Source organism: Diorhabda sublineata, chromosome 1, assembly GCF_026230105.1.
Source record: "Diorhabda sublineata isolate icDioSubl1.1 chromosome 1, icDioSubl1.1, whole genome shotgun sequence".
In the NCBI taxonomy this organism is placed as follows: domain Eukaryota; kingdom Metazoa; phylum Arthropoda; class Insecta; order Coleoptera; family Chrysomelidae; genus Diorhabda; species Diorhabda sublineata.
Genome location: NC_079474.1, coordinates 1,027,799 through 1,049,335, shown reverse-complemented (window position 1 = coordinate 1,049,335; position 21,537 = coordinate 1,027,799). Strand labels below are relative to the sequence as shown.

Here is a 21,537-nt window from a genome sequence, read left to right as displayed (position 1 = left end):
GACAAAGTAAAAGTACTTCGAATTTTCGAAAAAAAAATTTCTTTGTTATGTAAATATATATCGAACGACCGGTACGTATTGTTTTTGAAAAAAAATAACGTAAGAAATAAATAATATGCCCGAAGATACAGGTCACTTGAAAATTGAGATTTTTTTTAGAGTGTCTCACGCGATCACGAAGATGTTCGAAGATATCTCTCACGCCGATGTATGAGCATTCAAACTCGTCAATTATTCGAGTAAAAACTCGGTAAATTGTTTGTTGGTGTTTAAAGTAATTTTTTATCGTTTTTTTATAACGTCGTAGCCTGAAATGTTATCCCCACGATCTGTCTTTAAATGCCAATAACCATTATCCAATCAAAATCATTGAAATATTTACAAGAAAACGTGTTTATGATATTATCTCTTGCCATAAGGAAATTGACGTGAAAATAGACACGTATTCATGACATACAGCACCATCTGTTAATAATTCGTTTTATTACGTTAAATAACCCAAACTATTAAAAATTATAATTTTCAATAGTTCTATTTGAAAATTAGAAATTTTAACTGCGATTTATTACAAAAAAAATGATGAATAATCAGTTTTCAATTATTTATAAACGAAAATTGTGTTTATAAAATGATTAATGTCAAAATAGCTACAGGCGCCATCTATATGGTAATAGTCCAACGACCAAATTAATATAGTAGGAATTCACATTATAATCTTGACATTAATAAACTTCAAAGCAATTTACGTTTACGTGGAAATTAATAATTTATGTGAAAGTAGTAAAACGCTATTTCTAAATAACGATAATTGGTTATGCGTGATCAAATATATATTTAATATCTATTAGAACCAATTTATCGATTTTTAACGACTCTCAATCGCACGATATATAATCACAGTTCTAATTATGGAACATAATTTATTCCCATATATTTTTTAGTAATAATTATGTGAAAAATATAGTAACTACTAGTTATTCATTCATTATTTACGTTAAATAAATTATTTATGATTTTTATTATAGAAATATTTATAAAAAAAATCGTTTGGATAAACGAAAATAACGACTGTTATCACACATCGCGTATCGTACATCACTATTAGTTTGTACTGTCAAATGAACAAAAGAGAAACGAAATGAACGTTTAGTAAGAAATGTCAACAGAAGTTCGAATGAAAAATTCTGTTTAAGGAAAAGTGAGTTTTACTCAATAGAATGAAAATATATTTTCATTGAATCATTATTTATTGTTTACTTAGAAATTATGAAAAGAAAACAAAATTTAATATGTACTGGAGATAAATGTATATATAGGGTGAGTAATGATAAAAGTACATTCTTGTTATAGTCGATGCGAGTATTTATTATAGTGTTTATGAAAAAAAAATTATTAAGGTTTGAATAATGTATTAGAATCTATGTTTGTATCATTTTATTTTTGTTTTTATTCTTATTTGAAGTCCAGATCTTATCATGTCTTTATTACAATATATATATGCCATAATTTCTTCATACTTCGCAATTATTTCGTGTAATTTTGTTTGTTTTAGTTTTAAATCTACCAATTTTTTTATTTTCATTTTCGCGTTTAAATTCTTTCGTTTTGGCTTTTTATTATATCCTTTTTACATTCCTTTTGCCCCAATTACTTCATATTTTTCGAAAACTTAGTATAAATTTTGTTTGTTTTGGTATTAATTTCGTAAAATTTTGTTTGCTTCACTATTTCGTGAAATTTTGTTTGTTTTGTTATTCCTTCATAGTTTTTTAGATTCTTGATCTATTTAAAAATAAATATTAGGGACCTCCATACGCTGTTTTATGATTATTTTTAAATATTAGTAAATTATTACAAGAAGAAATAGAATCCATATAAAATTTTTGTTAATTTGACATTAAATTTTTCAATTGTTTACCTATTAGGCGACATTTTTTGATTTTAATCTCATTTTTGACAAATATTAGGAGAGGAACAATTAAAAAAAACACAAAGCTTTTAAAATCATGATTTATTTATACACGAATATAAATTTTAACGATATATAATAGTGTTATATTGAAAACGATCTATCACAAATATTTAATGGATAAATCCATGTATAAATACCCCGGAAGGTTATAAGAAGGGCATATATATAATAAATAAAATATTTGATATTAATAAAATATACATTAAATGAAATAAAAACCAAATAAATCGATAAATTTGGTTCCAGAATGTTGCAGATCTACCAAAAATCAAATAAATATCCTCAAAACGACCGTTTTCTAAATAAAACAAAAAAATCACAAAAAAATGACAATAACTAACGAATCTATCATCGACGCATCTTTTTCTTCATTAATAATTTCCTACGTTTAGCTTCCTCTTCCTTTTTCTCCTCCTCCAAATCTTCCATTATGCCTGAAATAAAATTCTAATAACCTATTGTCGTAATACGCCCCCGGAAAAAAACAACGAAATTTGACGTCACGATATTGTGAAAAGTGAGGTTAAATTTTCGGTCTCGTTCTTAGAACCACACAGTTACTGTCTCGTTATAAATTTCTCTAAAAAAGTCAATTAATTTTGAGGTTAGAATGTTTTAGTTCGAATTTAGAATAGGCTTGGCATCACTTTCGAGAAAATCTGACAACAATGTGGTATATTTCCAGTAGTTTTTTCAAATTATTTCATTCCACAATTATAAAATCGAAAATTTCGTACAAACAAATCGAGCCAGTCCGGTCCTGCAGTTTGTTTACATTGTCCCAAATGACTTTTTTTTCGAAATTTCGAGATTTTTCTAGTCTGGAGGAATTTGGAAACATCTAGAATGTTCGAGTCAGGTTTGTAACGTCACACTACGAATACAATTAGTGCAACGTTGTCAAATTAGAATGGAAATTTTAACATGAGTAGAAATCCGAAATTTTTGTATTAATTCAAGGAAATCTGGCAACTATGTGACCTTAAATCACCATTTCCAGTAGTTTTTTCAAAGTATTTCATTCCACAATAATAAAATCGATACTTTTGTACGAAGAAATCGAGCCAGTCTGGTACTGCAATTTGTTTACATTCTCCAAATGTATTTTTTTCGCGAAATTTCGAAATTTTTCTAATCTGGGGGAACTAGAAAGCACCTAGAACGTTCCAATGGGGTCTGTCCCGTAACATTATGAGCACAAATAGTGCAACGTTGTCAAATTAGTACAGGAATTTTGAGATAAATAACCACGAATGACATAGAAAAGGCAAAAACACTTAATTATTTACACAAGTCAGGATTTTTTTTTATTCTAAGGAAATTATGGGATTTTAAGGGATTATGTGACCAAAATCACTATTTCCAGTTGTTTTTTCAAATTCATATCAATTCAGTCCGGTCCTGCAGTTTGTTTACATTCCCAAATATAATTTTCTATAAACTCCCGATTATTTTCAAGTTTTAAAATATTAGAAACCATCTAGAATCTTCTATTACGTCATATTACGAAAAAAATAATAGAGGGGTATCAAAAATTGGGGTAAATAGCATAAGAAAAGCAAAAAAACTCAATTAATTCCACAAATCAAGAATTTTTGTATGCATTCAAGAAAATCTGACAACATTGTAACCTATTAGAATCAACAAGTCGTAAAAATCAGCTGTGGTATTAAAAAAATATCAAACACCTAAAAAAAAATTTTTTTTTTTTAAAACGAACTCACCCAGCTTGGTACTAATCACCTCTTCCTTCATCTGTTGAGCAAAAGACGATTCCATATTATCGACATCGTCGTCGTCGTCTTTAAATCTTTTTCTATCGTAACCGAATATTTCCGATATATATTTCGAAATATCCTCTCCCGTATCGTCGTCATCGATAAAATCATCCATTTCCGAATCGTATTCGTCGTCATCGTCATCCAGAATTCGTCCGCCTACAACAAAAATAAATAATAATTAAAAAAACGATTCAAACTATTAATTCGATACATACGTTTCGCCACCATCTTCGGATTACTCCTTCTGATATCGTTGGGAGGGAATCGTTTGGGGGGAAGTTTCTGTGCCACTTCAGTCGCGGGGGGTTTTTTCTGCGGAACACCCGAGGGTAGATCTTTTGCACTCTTGGGTAGATCTTTTGCACTAGTGGGTAGATTTTTTGCACTTGTAGGTAGATCTTTCCTCGGTTGTGGTACTGGTTTTTTACAAACCGGAGTTGTAGGTTTATTTCCGGGTAGGTTATTAGTGGTATTTTGTTCCGGTTTATACCGGACGTCCCCTAAAAACGAATCTAGTAACAACAATGTCCAATTTACGATATAATCTGATATAATCTCCGTACCTGGTAGATATTTTCTTCCCGGTCTAGTTTCTTCTGGAAATAATTCTTCCATTTCTTTCTTTTTCTTCGAAGTATACGTCGAATTTTTAGGTTTTTCTTTATTACCGGTTCCTTCTTTACTATTGGTATTGACATTATCGTTAGTTTTGGTTGTTTTTTGTTTATCGGTGTTTTTGGCACTATCTTGTTTTGTTTTATCCCCTATTTTCGGTATCCTCCCCGACGAAAGCATCTGCTTCCTTCTTTCTTCTTTTCTCAATTGCACCAAACGTTCCTTTTCCATTTCCATTTTTTGTTTTTTCGTTAATAATCTTTCTTCTTGTTTCTCTTGTTTTTCTATCAAGATCGGTTCGAATTGTTTTTTTTCGGCTAGTTTTAATATATCCGCGAATGTCATTGCCGGAGGCGGAGGTTTCGGCTTCGATTTCGGCGGCGGCATTTTTTCTTTGTCGCTTTTTTCCGACGAATTTTTATCCGTTGTTATCCTATCCGGTGTTCCGTAACTAATGCCTTCTTCTTCATCTTCTTGTTTCGTATCTTTATGCTTCCTTTTCCTTCTATGCGGTAATTTAGCTTCCTCTTCTTCTCTTTCTAAAGCAGCTTTAACTCGATCTTTGGTACTTCCTAAGTTTGTACTGACTTTCTTCTTGGTCAGATCGAATTTCGGTTCGTCGGGCATTTTACTATATTTTTCCATCATTTTATTATAATAATCGGAAGCTTCTTGTGATACGTAGCCGTAATCATCCTCGTCGGGTTGCATGGGGCCAACGAGCGTTACTGCAGTGTTAACGTTATCTACTGCATCTTCCAATACCGATTGATTCGCAGATTTGGTCCTTTTGAGCATAACATTCACTCTTTTTGTCGCTTTTTTGTCCTAAATATGCAAACTTTTACATAGTAATAAAAAAATAAACAAAAAAGTATATATAAATCATAAATAAGGAATAATACATAACTAAATTTCAAAAACATCAAATTCCAGACGATTAAACTATAAATAAGTATTTACCTGTGACCTTAAAGCGAGTAATTCTTCTCGTTTCCTTCTGGCTTCTTCAGCTTTTTTTTTCTCTTCCTCTTCCTTTTTGGCTAAGAATTTTTTAATATTTTCAGAAAGTTGACTAGACGTCTTTTTTTCTTTTTTCGGAGGTTCGAACTTTGTACTATAATACCTCACCTATTCAAATTTACGAAATATTTCGACAAGTATGTATCATAATCGTATTTAATTATTAAAATATTAATTTACCTTTTGATCTTTTGATTTTTCATTTTTCTGGGCGGTACTTAAAACTTGACCGAAATCCATGATTTTATTTATACGGAATTAAACAAATCTCAACGTAAACTGAACTAAAACCTACTTTATGTTAGCACAAACTAAAACTCCATCTTGTACGTATCATCCCTTTTGACGTTTACTGAATATATATGAAGTTAGCGGTAAATATTATATTTCTTCTTTTTCTTACTAGTCATTTAATCTACAGTTATTTTCAATCTTAATAATAAATATATGAACAAAAACGAATTAAAAACTTTCAATTGAAAAAAAAATAATTCAATAGTTGACGTATATGCGAAGATAAATATTAAAAATATAAAAACTTCGTAAAAAGTAGTTTGAAATACCAACGATATGAAGTTAGAAACAGGTGGCTGATATCAAATATGTCAACTCTAAATTTTTAATTTGTTTATGATACTAAACATTGGCAACTAAAGCGAAAAATATTTTTATATTATAACTTTAAAAAATGATTAAAAACATTATTAAAGAAATTATTATGAAAAGAAAAACTGAAAAAAGTATATTTAATAATTTTACTTAATAACCAAAACTATGTATTAATAATTTATCTATGGTAATATTGAAAAACTTACGTCATGTCATATGTCAAATGAGATTAATACCATTTCCAAATAAAAACAGTTGCAATGAAGGTATTGTGTTGATAAATTATCGTATTGAAACGGTTCGCCCCCCAATTTATTATCAATTACAAATTATAAAAATTTTTAAATATGAATCGTCAACCTCCGATGTACGGAGCTATAGATCCCGCACCTCAAGTTGTTTTCAGTGACGAACGTATAGTAGAATTCAATAACGTTACAGAAAGTGTCGCTACAAACATCGATACAATAAATTCCGGTATAAAAACACTCGAAAACGCTTCAAACGTAATCGGTACGTCAAAAGACAACCGCGGTCTTCGTAATCAAATGTATGTTATAATATAAATAATAAAGCCTCTAATTAATACGAGGATTTTATGTGTTGTAGACATGTTACACAGCTAAGTACCAATAGAATAGCGTCTGTTAGTACTGAGCAAATTAAAAAGTTGAAATTACTAGTAGCTAAAGGTGATAAATCTAGAAAACTCCAAGTGGATAGATTGGAGGAAAGTTTTAAGGAAGCTGTTAAAAGATATTCTGATTTACAAAAGGTAATTTATTATTTATAAAAGAGTTCGATATTTATATGTTATGTTTGATTAAAGAAAGTTGCTAATAAACAAAAGTCTTATCTACTGGTACCGGAAACCGTTGAAGACGGAGAAGTAGACGAGAATGAAGACGATGAAAAACAACTTCAAGCGAGAAAAACGAGAGAATTGGCTTTCGAGCAAGAATTTATCGAAGAAAGAGAAAGAAGAATCAAGCAAATAGAATCTGATCTTCTGGATATTAACCAGATAACGAGAGAATTGTCTTCGGTGGTGCTAAGTCAAAGGGATGCTATAGGTAAGTAATTATTCGAATTATTTTCGTTGTATTAGTTATTTATTTGATTATAGATGATATCGAAAGAAATATTGATAGTACCGGTGTGAATGTTGAATATGGGGCGAAGGAAGTAGCGAGTGCTGCGAGATATCAAAATAGAAGTAGAAAAAAGTTGGTGATTCTTGTTGGGATCGCTCTAGTGTGTGCCGTTGTTTTAATCATTATTTTAGCAGTAGAATTGAAAAAATGAGATTTTTATTACAAAATAATCAAGTATTTATCGATATTATATATATCAAATTACATTTTATACATATTGGATTGTATAATATTATTTTTTAAGTATATTAAACTATAATTTACGAAAACTCATTTGTTTTTTTATTAAAACCTTTCCCGGATTAATAAAAAAATGCGAAAACTCTCTTTTGCACCATTTTTATACAACATAAACTTGATTTAGAGTGATATTTTCCCAAGTTTCATTATTTATATTCATTATTCTAACCTCAACTTTAAATGAATGTATTTCTTCTTTAATTAAAATCAGAAAATATCGCACTTCACCGATAATTTACGTGATCAATTACGTTTTACACATATTGAATCGTATCTTATTATTTTTCAAATATATTAAACTGGAATCACGAAAAATAGTTTGTTTTTCGATAAAACCTTTCCCTGATTAATAAAAAATGCAAAAACTTGCATTTGCATCATATTAATACAACATAAACATGATTCAAATTGTTATTTTCACAAATTTTCCAACTTTTAAATATTAATTGAAAATGGACTCAAAGACGTACATATAGCAATGATAAAATTCATTATTCTAACCTCAATGTTTAAGAAACGCAATTCTTCTTCAATTTAAAGTCGAAAATATCACACTTCGCCGGTAATTTACGTGATAAATTACAAAAAATAGTTTGTTTTTTCATTCAAACTTTCCTAGACTTCTAAGAATTGCAAAATTTCACTTTTATAAGAACTTTATACAACATAAAACATTCAGAATGATATTTTTTACAAATTTTCTAACCTTTATAATACTAGGTGAATATAGACTGAAAGACATGTATATATAACATTAATAAAATTAATTATTCTTACCTGAATTTCAAATACACTATTTGCTCTTCAATCAACACTAAAAAATATCGACTTTCCACTGCAATTCACGTAATAAATTCCATTTTAAACTCACTATTTTCATCACAACTGTAGAATTTTGAACACAAAATTGAAAAACCGATTTGTTTTTGCGAAAATTTATAATTGTAACACTATAAATAAGTTATCACACGCAATTTGAATTTTTTACCACAATAAAAGTTTTATCTTTCCACTTTAGTATATATTCAGTTTAAAATTGATTAAATCGATTTATTAGAAGTAACGCGGCCATTTGCAAACCGAAAACTAGACAAAATTGTATGTTCGCATGTCGGTAATAAAAAGAAAGATCTCTTCATTATCGACATGTAAACATACCTCGTATATCACGTTTAATAGTATGGTATAATTATTATATAAAATTCTATTATTACTAACTAAATATTTTTCGATAATAATAATTATATTATTGAATGTCAAATATTGAGGTTAGAAATTCAAATAAATAAGATTTATGGAAATACAAGAATAGAGCTGAATACAAGGTTGCCAAATTTATTTATTTTCCACAGATTGAATAATAATTTTGATAAAAAGTCATATGTACTGCGTAATTTAATCATATACACATATTCAATTTTATTCTTTATCAATATTCCCCCACATAAAAACAAATTTTGTACTAAATTAGATCCAAAATTACGTTATCAATACACAATTCAATACCTAAGTACATGTTTCTTATAAAATTCTAGTAATAAATAATTTTCACGTTGCTAATACGTGGAATTCGAATAAACAAAACAACTTGTTTTAAAATTCCGTCCACGACAACACGCAAACACCCTGTAGAAACCGGTATGTCTCCTTGACCCATAGATATGGTGAAGAAAGTCTTGCAAGTAATAAACTGACCAACAAGGAAGGCAACGCGGCAGTGTAGAGAAAGAAAGTGGCGTAGAAGATTTAGTATCGAAAATTCGCCAAGATGGTGGTTACAGTGAGGAGGTTTTTATCAATTTTTGTGATTTTCGTGTTGTGTTTTAGTGAAAAAACAGGTGAGTGATTCGTTTTAATATACAAGAATAATTATTAAACTAATTATAACGTTTATATGAATATTAATCCAGTTTAATCGAGTTGTATATCCAAGTTCATTTTTTGTCCAGTTGTTTTAATCCTTCCTTAAATATATGTTAAAGAAAAAACAGTAAAAAATTAACAATTCATAGGTTAACGTGTAAAATAATGTAATCAAAGGTTTTGTGGGTGTTATTTTCAAGAATATTATTATTTTTATCGATAATATAGAAAAAAATTGTTCATATTTTTGTTCTGGTACAATTTTTAGTTATTTCATGATATGACTTTAATTTTTTTTTTCAAATTTTCGTCTATTTTCAATTTAAACTTAAAACTATTTCTTATAGTCGATAGTTACGTAAATATGAAATTAAATAGTTGACTCGACAACGAATAAAACTGCAAATTGAAATTGCTACCAAGTAGAATTAGTACAGTTTGTTCAAGAAAATTTTTAATAAATGAATTTTTAATGAACATAACTCAAGCTGTTATAGAAATTCTATCAATAAATCAGTATTTCATCAACGTCGGCTAACATGAGTCATAGTAGAAGCCATATTGGAAATTTGACAATGTAGTTTACAAATATTTCAATTTTTCCTTTAATAACAAACCAATTACTTAAATTTCGACTTTATATACGATCACTTTATAAATAAATAATAATATACTGCAACGTGCTTAACCATAGACTTAATAAAAAAAGGGAGGTTCATTAAATTGTAACATAGATTAATAAATTTCTTACTTCCCCGGTATTTATGAAATACGAATATAAAATTGATATTTTGTGGTAGGAAGATGAAAGTTAACAAAAAGAATGTAACGTATATTACGCATCATATCACGAAAAGATCGTTTCACTTTCCACTATAACCTCAATTTTTATCGATTTTAAAGGTCCCGCAGCATCATATTCGAATATAATTGGTTTTTGGTAGAAAGCGACATGGAAATGTTATTGAACTCTGTTGATTTTTGATTGACAGTTGACAATTATTTCATGTCAATTTGTTTCATCTTCTTTTTTATGTATCATTAATATCCTTCATATGTGCAATATGGCGACGAAATTGATTTAATATATTAGATAATTGCTAATTTATAGGTTAAATTAGTTGTTTGATATTACATATTAATGGTTTTTAATGAGGTATTTGCGTAGATTTATAAATAAATACATTTATATAAGCTCAGTTTAATTTTAAGACTAGTTGATAAACAATACGTGTCTGGTCTATTAAACAACGGTCACTATTTAGATTATTTAAAGATTTCTTTTTTCTTTATATGGAAAATAAATCGATAAACATAACTCTCTATTTTCACTAAGAAGAAATACACTTTCGAACTCTTTTTTAGAAATTATATTTTTCAATAAGTAAAATAGAAATTATAAATAATATGATAAATATTATTATTGACGTGACATTGAAATATAAACGGTTCCATAGAATTGAACAGTGTTGTCATATCTTACGTTCATCTGCATATATTACGAATTTTATTATTAGAATTGATGAAAGCGTCTAAAATGATGTTAAATTGATGATACCAGTACTTTTTTATCGTTTAAATTGATTTATCCATAGTTATTTCCAGTTAAAAGTCAAAGAAAACAAACAGACGCGAACGATGATAAAAAAGGGGAGGCATTTCAATGTCCCCATAGTACAGGAAATGGCAACTACGCAGATCCCGTTACGTGTAAAAGATTTTATCAGGTAAAAAAGATTATACGAGGGTCGCTCGAAACTAATAACGTAAAATAGTGTTTGTATATGTATACATATAGGGGGCGTTCGTAAAGTTTTTTTTTTAAATTATTTCCAGTGCGTCGATGGTTATCCCTACGTAAACAGATGCCCTTCGGGGTTATATTTCGACGACGTGTCCAAATTTTGTACGTTTAAAAACGAAGCAAGATGCGGACCGTTGGCTTCGAGTAAGTACCATTATCACGAAAATTTAGTGATAACGGTATGAAATTTTTTGCGTTATTCCAGCTCCCGCCCCAATTACCGAAGAACCCGTAGATTTAGCCACTAAATGCGACCCGGAAAAATGTAATTTACCTTATTGTTTCTGTTCCAAAGATGGCACTACTATTCCAGGCGGATTAGACCCGGAAGATGTTAGTATAGCAAATTTTTTTCGCGTTAGCACGAACCTAAACCAGTTTTTTTACCATTTCCCCCCGAATTTTCCCCTAATTCATCAATTTTTTCAGACGCCCCAAATGATTTTATTAACTTTCGACGGAGCCGTGAATCTCAATAATTACGATCATTACAGAAAAGTTTTGAATCGCAAGAGACAGAACCCGAACGGTTGTTTTATACGGGGGACGTTCTTTATATCGCACGAATACAGTAATTATCACATGATACAAGAATTAGCCAGCGAAGGCCACGAAATCGCCACCGAAACCATCTCGTAAGTAAATATACGTTTCCCTGACGACGGTTCCCGTATCCCCGACGAAACTTTTAACCGTCTTTTCCGATTACTAACGTTGTTTAATGGAAAAAAATTCGATTCGATGCCCGTCGTGTGTGTGTCTAGTACGCGGTTATTTCGATTTTTCGTTTAGGTTGCAGAGCGGCTTGGAAAATAAGGGTTACGAAGAATGGGTGGGAGAAATGGTCGGCATGAGAGATATTCTCAAACATCTATCGAATATTTCGAAAAGCGAAGTTGTTGGTATGAGGGCGCCGTTCCTGAAACCGGGACGCAACACTCAATACAAGGTTAGTTTCGTCTTATTTTTTTTATATATTTTCGAATTTTTCCTCGTATCTTTGAAATTAATTGCATTAAATGACATTTTGGTAGTTGCCCCGTATGATTTAATCGAAATAATTGAACTTAATTGTATTTTTGAAACTTCCCCCGTATTTAGTTTATTTATTTATTCGAAATAATTGAATTTATTGGTATTTTTGATCGTTCCCCCGTATGATTTAATCGAAATAATTGATCTTAATTGTATTTTTGGAACTTCCCCCGTATTTAGTTTATTTATTTATTCGAAATAATTGAATTTATTGGTATTTTTGATCGTTCCCCCGTATGATTTAATCGAAATAATTGATCTTAATTGTATTTTTGGAACTTCCCCCGTATTTAGTTTATTTATTTATTCGAAATAATTGAATTTATTGGTATTTTTGATCGTTCCCCCGTATGATTTAATCGAAATAATTGATCTTAATTGTATTTTTGGAACTTCCCCCGTATTTAGTTTATTTATTTATTCGAAATAATTGAATTTATTGGTATTTTTGATCGTTCCCCCGTATGATTTAATCGAAATAATTGATCTTAATTGTATTTTTGGAACTTCCCCCGTATTTAGTTTATTTATTTATTCGAAATAATTGAATTTATTGGTATTTTTTATCGTTCCCCCGTATGATTTAATCGAAATAATTGATCTTAATTGTATTTTTGGAACTTCCCCCGTATTTAGTTTATTTATTTATTCGAAATAATTGAATTTATTGGTATTTTTGATCGTTCCCCCGTATGATTTAATCGAAATAATTGAACTTAATTGTATTTTTGAAACTTCCCCCTTATTTAGTTTATTTATTTATTCGAAATAATTGAATTTATTGGTATTTTTGATCGTTCCCCCGTATGATTTAATCGAAATAATTGAACTTAATTGTATTTTTGAAACTTCCCCCGTATTTAGTTTATTTATTTATTCGAAATAATTGAATTTATTGGTATTTTTGATCGTTCCCCCGTATGATTTAATCGAAATAATTGATCTTAATTGTATTTTTGGAACTTCCCCCGTATTTAGTTTATTTATTTATTCGAAATAATTGAATTTATTGGTATTTTTGATCGTTCCCCCGTATGATTTAATCGAAATAATTGATCTTAATTGTATTTTTGAAACTTCCCCCGTATTTAGTTTATTTATTTATTCGAAATAATTGAATTTATTGGTATTTTTGATCGTTCCCCCGTATGATTTAATCGAAATAATTGATCTTAATTGTATTTTTGGAACTTCCCCCGTATTTAGTTTATTTATTTATTCGAAATAATTGAATTTATTGGTATTTTTGATCGTTCCCCCGTATGATTTAATCGAAATAATTGATCTTAATTGTATTTTTGGAACTTCCCCCGTATTTAGTTTATTTATTTATTCGAAATAATTGAATTTATTGGTATTTTTGATCGTTCCCCCGTATGATTTAATCGAAATAATTGATCTTAATTGTATTTTTGGAACTTCCCCCGTATTTAGTTTATTTATTTATTCGAAATAATTGAATTTATTGGTATTTTTGATCGTTCCCCCGTATGATTTAATCGAAATAATTGATCTTAATTGTATTTTTGGAACTTCCCCCGTATTTAGTTTATTTATTTATTCGAAATAATTGAATTTATTGGTATTTTTTATCGTTCCCCCGTATGATTTAATCGAAATAATTGATCTTAATTGTATTTTTGGAACTTCCCCCGTATTTAGTTTATTTATTTATTCGAAATAATTGAATTTATTGGTATTTTTGATCGTTCCCCCGTATGATTTAATCGAAATAATTGAACTTAATTGTATTTTTGAAACTTCCCCCTTATTTAGTTTATTTATTTATTCGAAATAATTGAATTTATTGGTATTTTTGATCGTTCCCCCGTATGATTTAATCGAAATAATTGATCTTAATTGTATTTTTGAAACTTCCCCCGTATTTAGTTTATTAATTTATTCGAAATAATTGAATTTATTGGTATTTTTGATCGTTCCCCCGTATGATTTAATCGAAATAATTGATCTTAATTGTATTTTTGGAACTTCCCCCGTATTTAGTTTATTAATTTATTCGAAATAATTGAATTTATTGGTATTTTTGATCGTTCCCCCGTATGATTTAATCGAAATAATTGATCTTAATTGTATTTTTGGAACTTCCCCCGTATTTAGTTTATTTATTTATTCGAAATAATTGAATTTATTGGTATTTTTGATCGTTCCCCCGTATGGTTTAATCGAAATAATTGATCTTAATTGTATTTTTGAAACTTCCCCCGTATTTAGTTTATTAATTTATTCGAAATAATTGAATTTATTGGTATTTTTGATCGTTCCCCCGTATGATTTAATCGAAATAATTGATCTTAATTGTATTTTTGGAACTTCCCCCGTATTTAGTTTATTTATTTATTCGAAATAATTGAATTTATTGGTATTTTTGATCGTTCCCCCGTATGATTTAATCGAAATAATTGATCTTAATTGTATTTTTGAAACTTCCCCCGTATTTAGTTTATTTATTTATTCGAAATAATTGAATTTATTGGTATTTTTGATCGTTCCCCCGTATGATTTAATCGAAATAATTGATCTTAATTGTATTTTTGGAACTTCCCCCGTATTTAGTTTATTTATTTATTCGAAATAATTGAATTTATTGGTATTTTTGATCGTTCCCCCGTATGATTTAATCGAAATAATTGATCTTAATTGTATTTTTGGAACTTCCCCCGTATTTAGTTTATTTATTTATTCGAAATAATTGAATTTATTGGTATTTTTGATCGTTCCCCCGTATGATTTAATCGAAATAATTGATCTTAATTGTATTTTTGGAACTTCCCCCGTATTTAGTTTATTTATTTATTCGAAATAATTGAATTTATTGGTATTTTTGATCGTTCCCCCGTATGATTTAATCGAAATAATTGATCTTAATTGTATTTTTGGAACTTCCCCCGTATTTAGTTTATTTATTTATTCGAAATAATTGAATTTATTGGTATTTTTGATCGTTCCCCCGTATGATTTAATCGAAATAATTGATCTTAATTGTATTTTTGGAACTTCCCCCGTATTTAGTTTATTTATTTATTCGAAATAATTGAATTTATCGGTATTTTTTATCGTTCCCCCGTATGATTTAATCGAAATAATTGATCTTAATTGTATTTTTGGAACTTCCCCCGTATTTAGTTTATTTATTTATTCGAAATAATTGAATTTATTGGTATTTTTGATCGTTCCCCCGTATGATTTAATCGAAATAATTGAACTTAATTGTATTTTTGAAACTTCCCCCGTATTTAGTTTATTTATTTATTCGAAATAATTGAATTTATTGGTATTTTTGATCGTTCCCCCGTATGATTTAATCGAAATAATTGATCTTAATTGTATTTTTGAAACTTCCCCCGTATTTAGTTTATTAATTTATTCGAAATAATTGAATTTATTGGTATTTTTGATCGTTCCCCCGTATGATTTAATCGAAATAATTGATCTTAATTGTATTTTTGGAACTTCCCCCGTATTTAGTTTATTAATTTATTCGAAATAATTGAATTTATTGGTATTTTTGATCGTTCCCCCGTATGATTTAATCGAAATAATTGATCTTAATTGTATTTTTGGAACTTCCCCCGTATTTAGTTTATTTATTTATTCGAAATAATTGAATTTATTGGTATTTTTGATCGTTCCCCCGTATGGTTTAATCGAAATAATTGATCTTAATTGTATTTTTGAAACTTCCCCCGTATTTAGTTTATTAATTTATTCGAAATAATTGAATTTATTGGTATTTTTGATCGTTCCCCCGTATGATTTAATCGAAATAATTGATCTTAATTGTATTTTTGGAACTTCCCCCGTATTTAGTTTATTTATTTATTCGAAATAATTGAATTTATTGGTATTTTTGATCGTTCCCCCGTATGATTTAATCGAAATAATTGATCTTAATTGTATTTTTGGAACTTCCCCCGTATTTAGTATATTTATTTATTCGAAATAATTGAATTTATTGGTATTTTTGCAACTTCCCCCGTATTAATTTATTCAAAATAATTGAATTTATTGTCATTTTTGGAGGTTCCCTCGTATTTACTTTACTGACATATTGAAAATAATTGAACTGAATTGTATTTTTGAAAATTCCCTCGTATCTAGATCGTATTTTTTAGCGCAATCAAATTTAATAATTCTTTAGAAAGTTACCCCGTATCTATTTTGTTCTTTTTTTTTTCTTTCAAAACAGCATTTTTTAACCTTTCTTCGTATCACACATATCAAATTAATTAATTATATTATTTTTACACGTTCCCTCGTATCTACTACATTCATATTCAAAATAAAAACAATTTGAAGAGTATTTTTCGATATTCTCCCGTATAATCTACATATTTTCAAAAATGAAGTTTTTTGAAAAACGGAATTTTGAATGTACTTTCGATATTTCCCCCGTATTTACAACATTTCTGTATTTAAACTCATCGAACTAAATATTATTTTTAAACGTTCCCTCGTATCTAAATTATTCGTAATTCCGAGTTAAAGTTTTTTAAAAATCGGACTACTTTTCAAAGTTCCCTTGTATCTACAACATTCATAATCAAAATAAAAACAATTTGAAAAATATTTTTCGATATATTCCCGTATAAACTACACATTTTCAAAAATGAAAACTTTCTAATAAAATTTTCGAAAAACGACATTTTGAATTTTATACGACAATTCAATAGTACTTTTGATATTTCCCCGGTATTTATAACATTTCTATATTTAAACAAATCGAACTAAATATTATTTTTAAACGTTCCCTCGTATCTAAATTATTCGTAATTCCGAGTTAAAGTTTTTTAAAAATCGGACTATTTTTGAAAGTTCCCTTGTATCTACAACATTCATAATCAAAATAAAAACAAATTGAAAAGTATTTTTCGATATTCTCCCGTATAACCTACACATTTTCAAAAATGAAAACTTTCTAATAAGATTTGCGAAAAACGAAATCTTGAATTTTATACGACAATTCAATAGTACTTTTGAAAGTTCCCCGGTATTTTTAACATTTCTATATTTAAACACATCAAACTAAATATTATTTTTAAACGTTCCCTCGTATCTAAATTATTCGTAATTCCGAGTTAAAGTTTTTTAAAAATCGGACTACTTTTCAAAGTTCCCTTGTATCTACAACATTCATAATCAAAATAAAAACAATTTGAAAAATATTTTTCGATATTCTCCCGTAAAAACTACACATTTTCAAAAATGAAAACTTTCTAATAAGATTTTCGAAAAACGAAATCTTGAATTTTATACGACAATTCAATAGTACTTTTGAAAGTTCCCCGGTATTTTTAACATTTCTATATTTAAACACATCAAACTAAATATTATTTTTAAACGTTCCCTCGTATCTAAATTATTCGTAATTCCGAGTTAAAGTTTTTTAAAAATCGGACTATTTTTGAAAGTTCCCTTGTATCTACAACATTCATAATCAAAATAAAAACAAATTGAAAAGTATTTTTCGATATTCTCCCGTATAACCTACACATTTTCAAAAATGAAAACTTTCTAATAAGATTTGCGAAAAACGAAATCTTGAATTTTATACGACAATTCAATAGTACTTTTGAAAGTTCCCCGGTATTTTTAACATTTCTATATTTAAACACATCAAACTAAATATTATTTTTAAACGTTCCCTCGTATCTAAATTATTCGTAATTCCGAGTTAAAGTTTTTTAAAAATCGGACTATTTTTCAAAGTTCCCTTGTATCTACAACATTCATAATCAAAATAAAAACAATTTGAAAAATATTTTTCGATATTCTCCCGTAAAAACTACACATTTTCAAAAATGAAAACTTTCTAATAAGATTTTCGAAAAACGAAATTTTGAATTTTATACGACAATTCAATAGTACTTTCGATATTTCCCCGGTATTTCCAAATTTATTGAATTAGATGAAATTTTCTAAAAATCCCTGGTAGGGGATTCATATTTAACAATAAAATTAAAATATTTTTTTGAAAAACGGAATTTCGAATATTATACGAGGCGACGTAAAAATATATTTAACGACAGGTTCTGGAGGAGTTCGGGTACATTTACGACAGTTCCATAGGAGCACCAGCTCTCCCTATCCCGGTATGGCCGTACACTTTGGATTACAAAATTCCCCACGAATGCAAATCCGGCACGTGTCCAACGAAAACATTCCCAGGTGAATCCCCCGCTCTTCACGTCTAATAAACAATTATAAATAACCTCTAAATAACCTCCAGGTGTTTGGGAAGTACCTCTAAACACCCACTACGTAGAAGGCTACGAAGGCGGTCATTGTCCCTATTTGGACCAATGCGTGCTGCACAACCACGACGCCGACGACGTCTTCGAATGGTTGCAAGAAGACTTCCTCAGATATTACGATCAAAACAGAGCCCCCTACATGATGCCCTTCCACACCAATTGGTTCTCCATCAAAGAATTAGAACAAGGTCTACACAAATTCCTCAATTGGGTACAAACTTTGTAAGTACCCTCGTAATTTGCTCTAAACAACGAAAAATCCCTTCAAATGCCGTTATCTTTGCAGACCGGACGTTTGGTTCGTCACCACCACGCAAGCCTTGACGTGGATGACGGATCCTAAGCCCGTCGCTCAATTAAATAAATACGAACCGTGGGATTGTAGAAAAAACGAAAATTTGCCGCCGAAACCTTGTAAGGTGCCCAATAAGTGCGCTCTAGCTTTTAAACGACCGGAACTTAACGTGACCGACACTAGGTATTTGGAAACTTGTAACGATTGTCCGAACGCTTATCCTTGGTTGGACGACGCCAGCGGCTCCGGTATACCCGGAAAAGACAACTACGTACCCGATAACGTCAGAAAATGATCGGATATTCAAACTAAAACACTTTAAACTCCACCCGTATTTATATTTTTTTTAAACGAACAACTTGTATTTTTTGGAAGCTACCCCGTACCTAAATTTATTTTCAAAATATTCAAATTTATCAGTATTCTTACAAATTCCCCTGTATTTTTATATAAAAAAAAAACAAATTCCATATTATTATTTGAAGTTCCCCGGTAAAGATTACAATTTTTTTAACATTTAACCAAATGGTATTCTTTGACGTTCCCTGGTAATAACTTTTTACATTTTCCCCGTATAAACTTTATATTTTTGAAAAATTTCGAACGTATACTTTGAACTTCCCCTGCATGTTTATATTTTTTGAAAAATTAACTAAAGTCTCTAACATTACTCGGTATAAACTGTTGTATTCTCGGAAATGACCCTGTATATTCAAAACGAAATTCAATAGTATTATTTGAAGTTCCTCGGTATAAACTTTATATTTTCGATAAATTTGAAGTTCCCCCGTTTTCGTTTCGTATTTTTCAAGAAAATCAAATCGAATGGTAATATTTGATGTTCCCTGGTATTAACTTTTATATTTTTTGCAGTTTCCCTGTAAAAACTTTATATTTTCGAATCATTTCATAAATAGTATTCTTTGAAATCCCTCCGTATTTATTAATCCGAATTAAATAGTAATACTTCACGTTCCCCTGTATTGATTTTTTTCAAATTTTTAAAAAAATACACACAAATGATATTATTCGAGGTTCCCCGGTATTTTTTCCAATAACTTCCCTCGTATTCACTTTTTTTATATTTTCTGAAAAATTAAATAGTAAATTTAGACGTTCCCCGGTATTTACTTCATTTATGTTTTAAAAAATTCAAACAAATAGTATTTTTGGAAACTCCCCTATATTAACGTCTAATTAAATTTATACGAGGTCCAAATGAAAAGTAAGTATAATAATTTACTACGCATATAAATTAAATGACTTGATATACGAGGTGTACCAAAAATTATCTTAGCATTAATAGTAAGTATAAAAAAAAACAATTTTGGATCTGAAAAATAAAAAATTTATCCATATTTATTTTTATTACAGTACAGATAGTAATTTAATGTAATTTATTTATTATTATTATCCAGTTTTTTAATTCAAATATGGCTACCAAATAAATATCTCGAAGTAATTTCGTGTTTTATTTCGAATACGTCAATTTTGAAAAACTTGTAAAAATAAATGATGAATAAAACGAGAAAAAATGTTGTTTTCTTTATCCCCCGGTATATCATAACATTTACTCCAATTCTCACCCTGTATATTTATCAAAAATATGGAACTGATTGAATCGAATATGGAACATTTTTCAGGCACACGTTTACACAATCGATTCATGTCAAAAATAAATCGATATCTCGAATGATTCGAGAATTATACAAATTTTTATACAAGCACGTCATTTTTTTAAAATTTTTTGATCAAAATTGTTGAAAATACACGTTATGGTAAAAATATGCGAAAAACCAAAAATGTTTGCTTCCGAATCAAATATGTAGTTTCTCAAAAATCCTGATTCCATGAATTGTCTTCAATTTTCCGCCTACAATATTTTTTTTTCGATTTTTCGAGAAAATTATATATTTTTCGAACTCCCCATTTTTTCTATCTTTATGTTTATGTCAAAAAAAATTGACACATTAGTATTTCCGGTTCTTTTGTATATTTTTAGAAATTCCCTCGTATTCGTTCTTTCACATTATTGACACAATTTAATTGGAATTGTTTGATTTTACACCGTATATTTTCGATAAATCTTATGAAAAAAGTATTTTTCGAAGTTCCCCCGTAATCATTTATTACATATTTTTTTAAAAATCAAATTAAATGGTAATATTCGACGTTCCCCGGTATCTACTTTATCAAAATTCTCTAGAAAATTCACCCAAATAGTATTATTTGCAATTCCCCCGTATCGACTTTCGTATTTTTGACAATTTCCCCGTATAATCTTCATATCTATAGAAAAGTTTAAACAAAAACAAATCTTCGAAGTTCCCCCGTAATCATTTATTACATATTTTTTTAAAAATCAAATTAAATGGTAATATTCGACGTTCCCCGGTATCTACTTTATCAAAATTCTCTAGAAAATTCACCCAAATAGTATTATTTGCAATTCCCCCGTATCGACTTTCGTATTTTTGACAATTTCCCCGTATAATCTTCATATCTATAGAAAAGTTTAAACAAAAACAAATCTTCGAAGTTCCCCCGTAATCATTTATTACATATTTTTTTAAAAATCAAATTAAATGGTAATATTCGACGTTCCCCGGTATCTACTTTATCAAAATTCTCTAGAAAATTCACCCAAATAGTATTATTTGCAATTCCCCCGTATCGACTTTCGTATTTTTGACAATTTCCCCGTATAATCTTCATATCTATAGAAAAGTTTAAACAAAAACAAATCTTCGAAGTTCCCCCGTAATCATTTATTACATATTTTTTTAAAAATCAAATTAAATGGTAATATTCGACGTTCCCCGGTATCTACTTTATCAAAATTCTCTAGAAAATTCACCCAAATAGTATTATTTG

The 21,537-nt window shown here is 28.8% G+C and overlaps 3 protein-coding genes across 3 annotated transcripts; 2 read left to right on the top strand and 1 right to left on the bottom strand.

The window, feature by feature from the left end:
- Positions 1–1,996: 1,996 nt before the first annotated feature.
- LOC130449077 (protein SPT2 homolog) lies at positions 1,997–6,189 on the bottom strand. The gene is made up of 6 exons (XM_056786742.1): positions 5,572–6,189; positions 5,332–5,499; positions 4,317–5,196; positions 3,969–4,253; positions 3,697–3,909; positions 1,997–2,406 (listed from the first exon to the last, which is right to left on the bottom strand). Exons 1-6 carry the CDS (start codon positions 5,629–5,631, stop codon positions 2,321–2,323), a joined length of 1,692 nt encoding a protein of 563 aa, XP_056642720.1. The 5' UTR covers positions 5,632–6,189; the 3' UTR covers positions 1,997–2,320.
- A 158-nt stretch (positions 6,190–6,347) lies between these two features.
- Positions 6,348–7,305, top strand: LOC130449094 (syntaxin-12). Its single transcript, XM_056786768.1, has 4 exons — positions 6,348–6,550; positions 6,610–6,775; positions 6,830–7,073; positions 7,127–7,305. The coding sequence occupies exons 1-4, from the start codon at positions 6,348–6,350 to the stop codon at positions 7,303–7,305; spliced, it is 792 nt and encodes a 263-aa protein (XP_056642746.1).
- Positions 7,306–9,024: 1,719 nt separating this feature from the next.
- On the top strand, positions 9,025–20,125 carry LOC130449086 (chitin deacetylase 1). Its single transcript, XM_056786755.1, has 9 exons — positions 9,025–9,232; positions 10,863–10,984; positions 11,094–11,205; positions 11,267–11,394; positions 11,491–11,696; positions 11,854–12,010; positions 18,144–18,282; positions 18,344–18,590; positions 18,655–20,125. Exons 1-9 carry the CDS (start codon positions 9,163–9,165, stop codon positions 18,956–18,958), a joined length of 1,485 nt encoding a protein of 494 aa, XP_056642733.1. The 5' UTR covers positions 9,025–9,162; the 3' UTR covers positions 18,959–20,125.
- The last annotated feature ends 1,412 nt before the right edge of the window (positions 20,126–21,537 follow it).

Bases quoted from the DNA above. Each gene is read 5' to 3' on its own strand.
- LOC130449077 (XM_056786742.1), bottom strand. From the start codon at position 5,631: ATGGATTTCGGTCAAGTTTTAAGTACCGCCCAGAAAAATGAAAAATCA. The intron at 4,254-4,316 runs GTACGGAGATTA...ATTCGTTTTTAG, and splicing joins GGGAAGAAAATATCTACCAG to GGGACGTCCGGTATAAACCG. The intron at 3,910-3,968 runs GTATGTATCGAA...TTTTTGTTGTAG, and splicing joins TCCGAAGATGGTGGCGAAAC to GCGGACGAATTCTGGATGAC.
- LOC130449094 (XM_056786768.1), top strand. From the start codon at position 6,348: ATGAATCGTCAACCTCCGATGTACGGAGCTATAGATCCCGCACCTCAA. The intron at 6,776-6,829 runs GTAATTTATTAT...GTTTGATTAAAG, and splicing joins GATATTCTGATTTACAAAAG to AAAGTTGCTAATAAACAAAA. The intron at 7,074-7,126 runs GTAAGTAATTAT...ATTTGATTATAG, and splicing joins AAGTCAAAGGGATGCTATAG to ATGATATCGAAAGAAATATT.
- LOC130449086 (XM_056786755.1), top strand. From the start codon at position 9,163: ATGGTGGTTACAGTGAGGAGGTTTTTATCAATTTTTGTGATTTTCGTG. The intron at 10,985-11,093 runs GTAAAAAAGATT...AATTATTTCCAG, and splicing joins CGTGTAAAAGATTTTATCAG to TGCGTCGATGGTTATCCCTA. The intron at 11,697-11,853 runs GTAAGTAAATAT...TTTTTCGTTTAG, and splicing joins ATCGCCACCGAAACCATCTC to GTTGCAGAGCGGCTTGGAAA.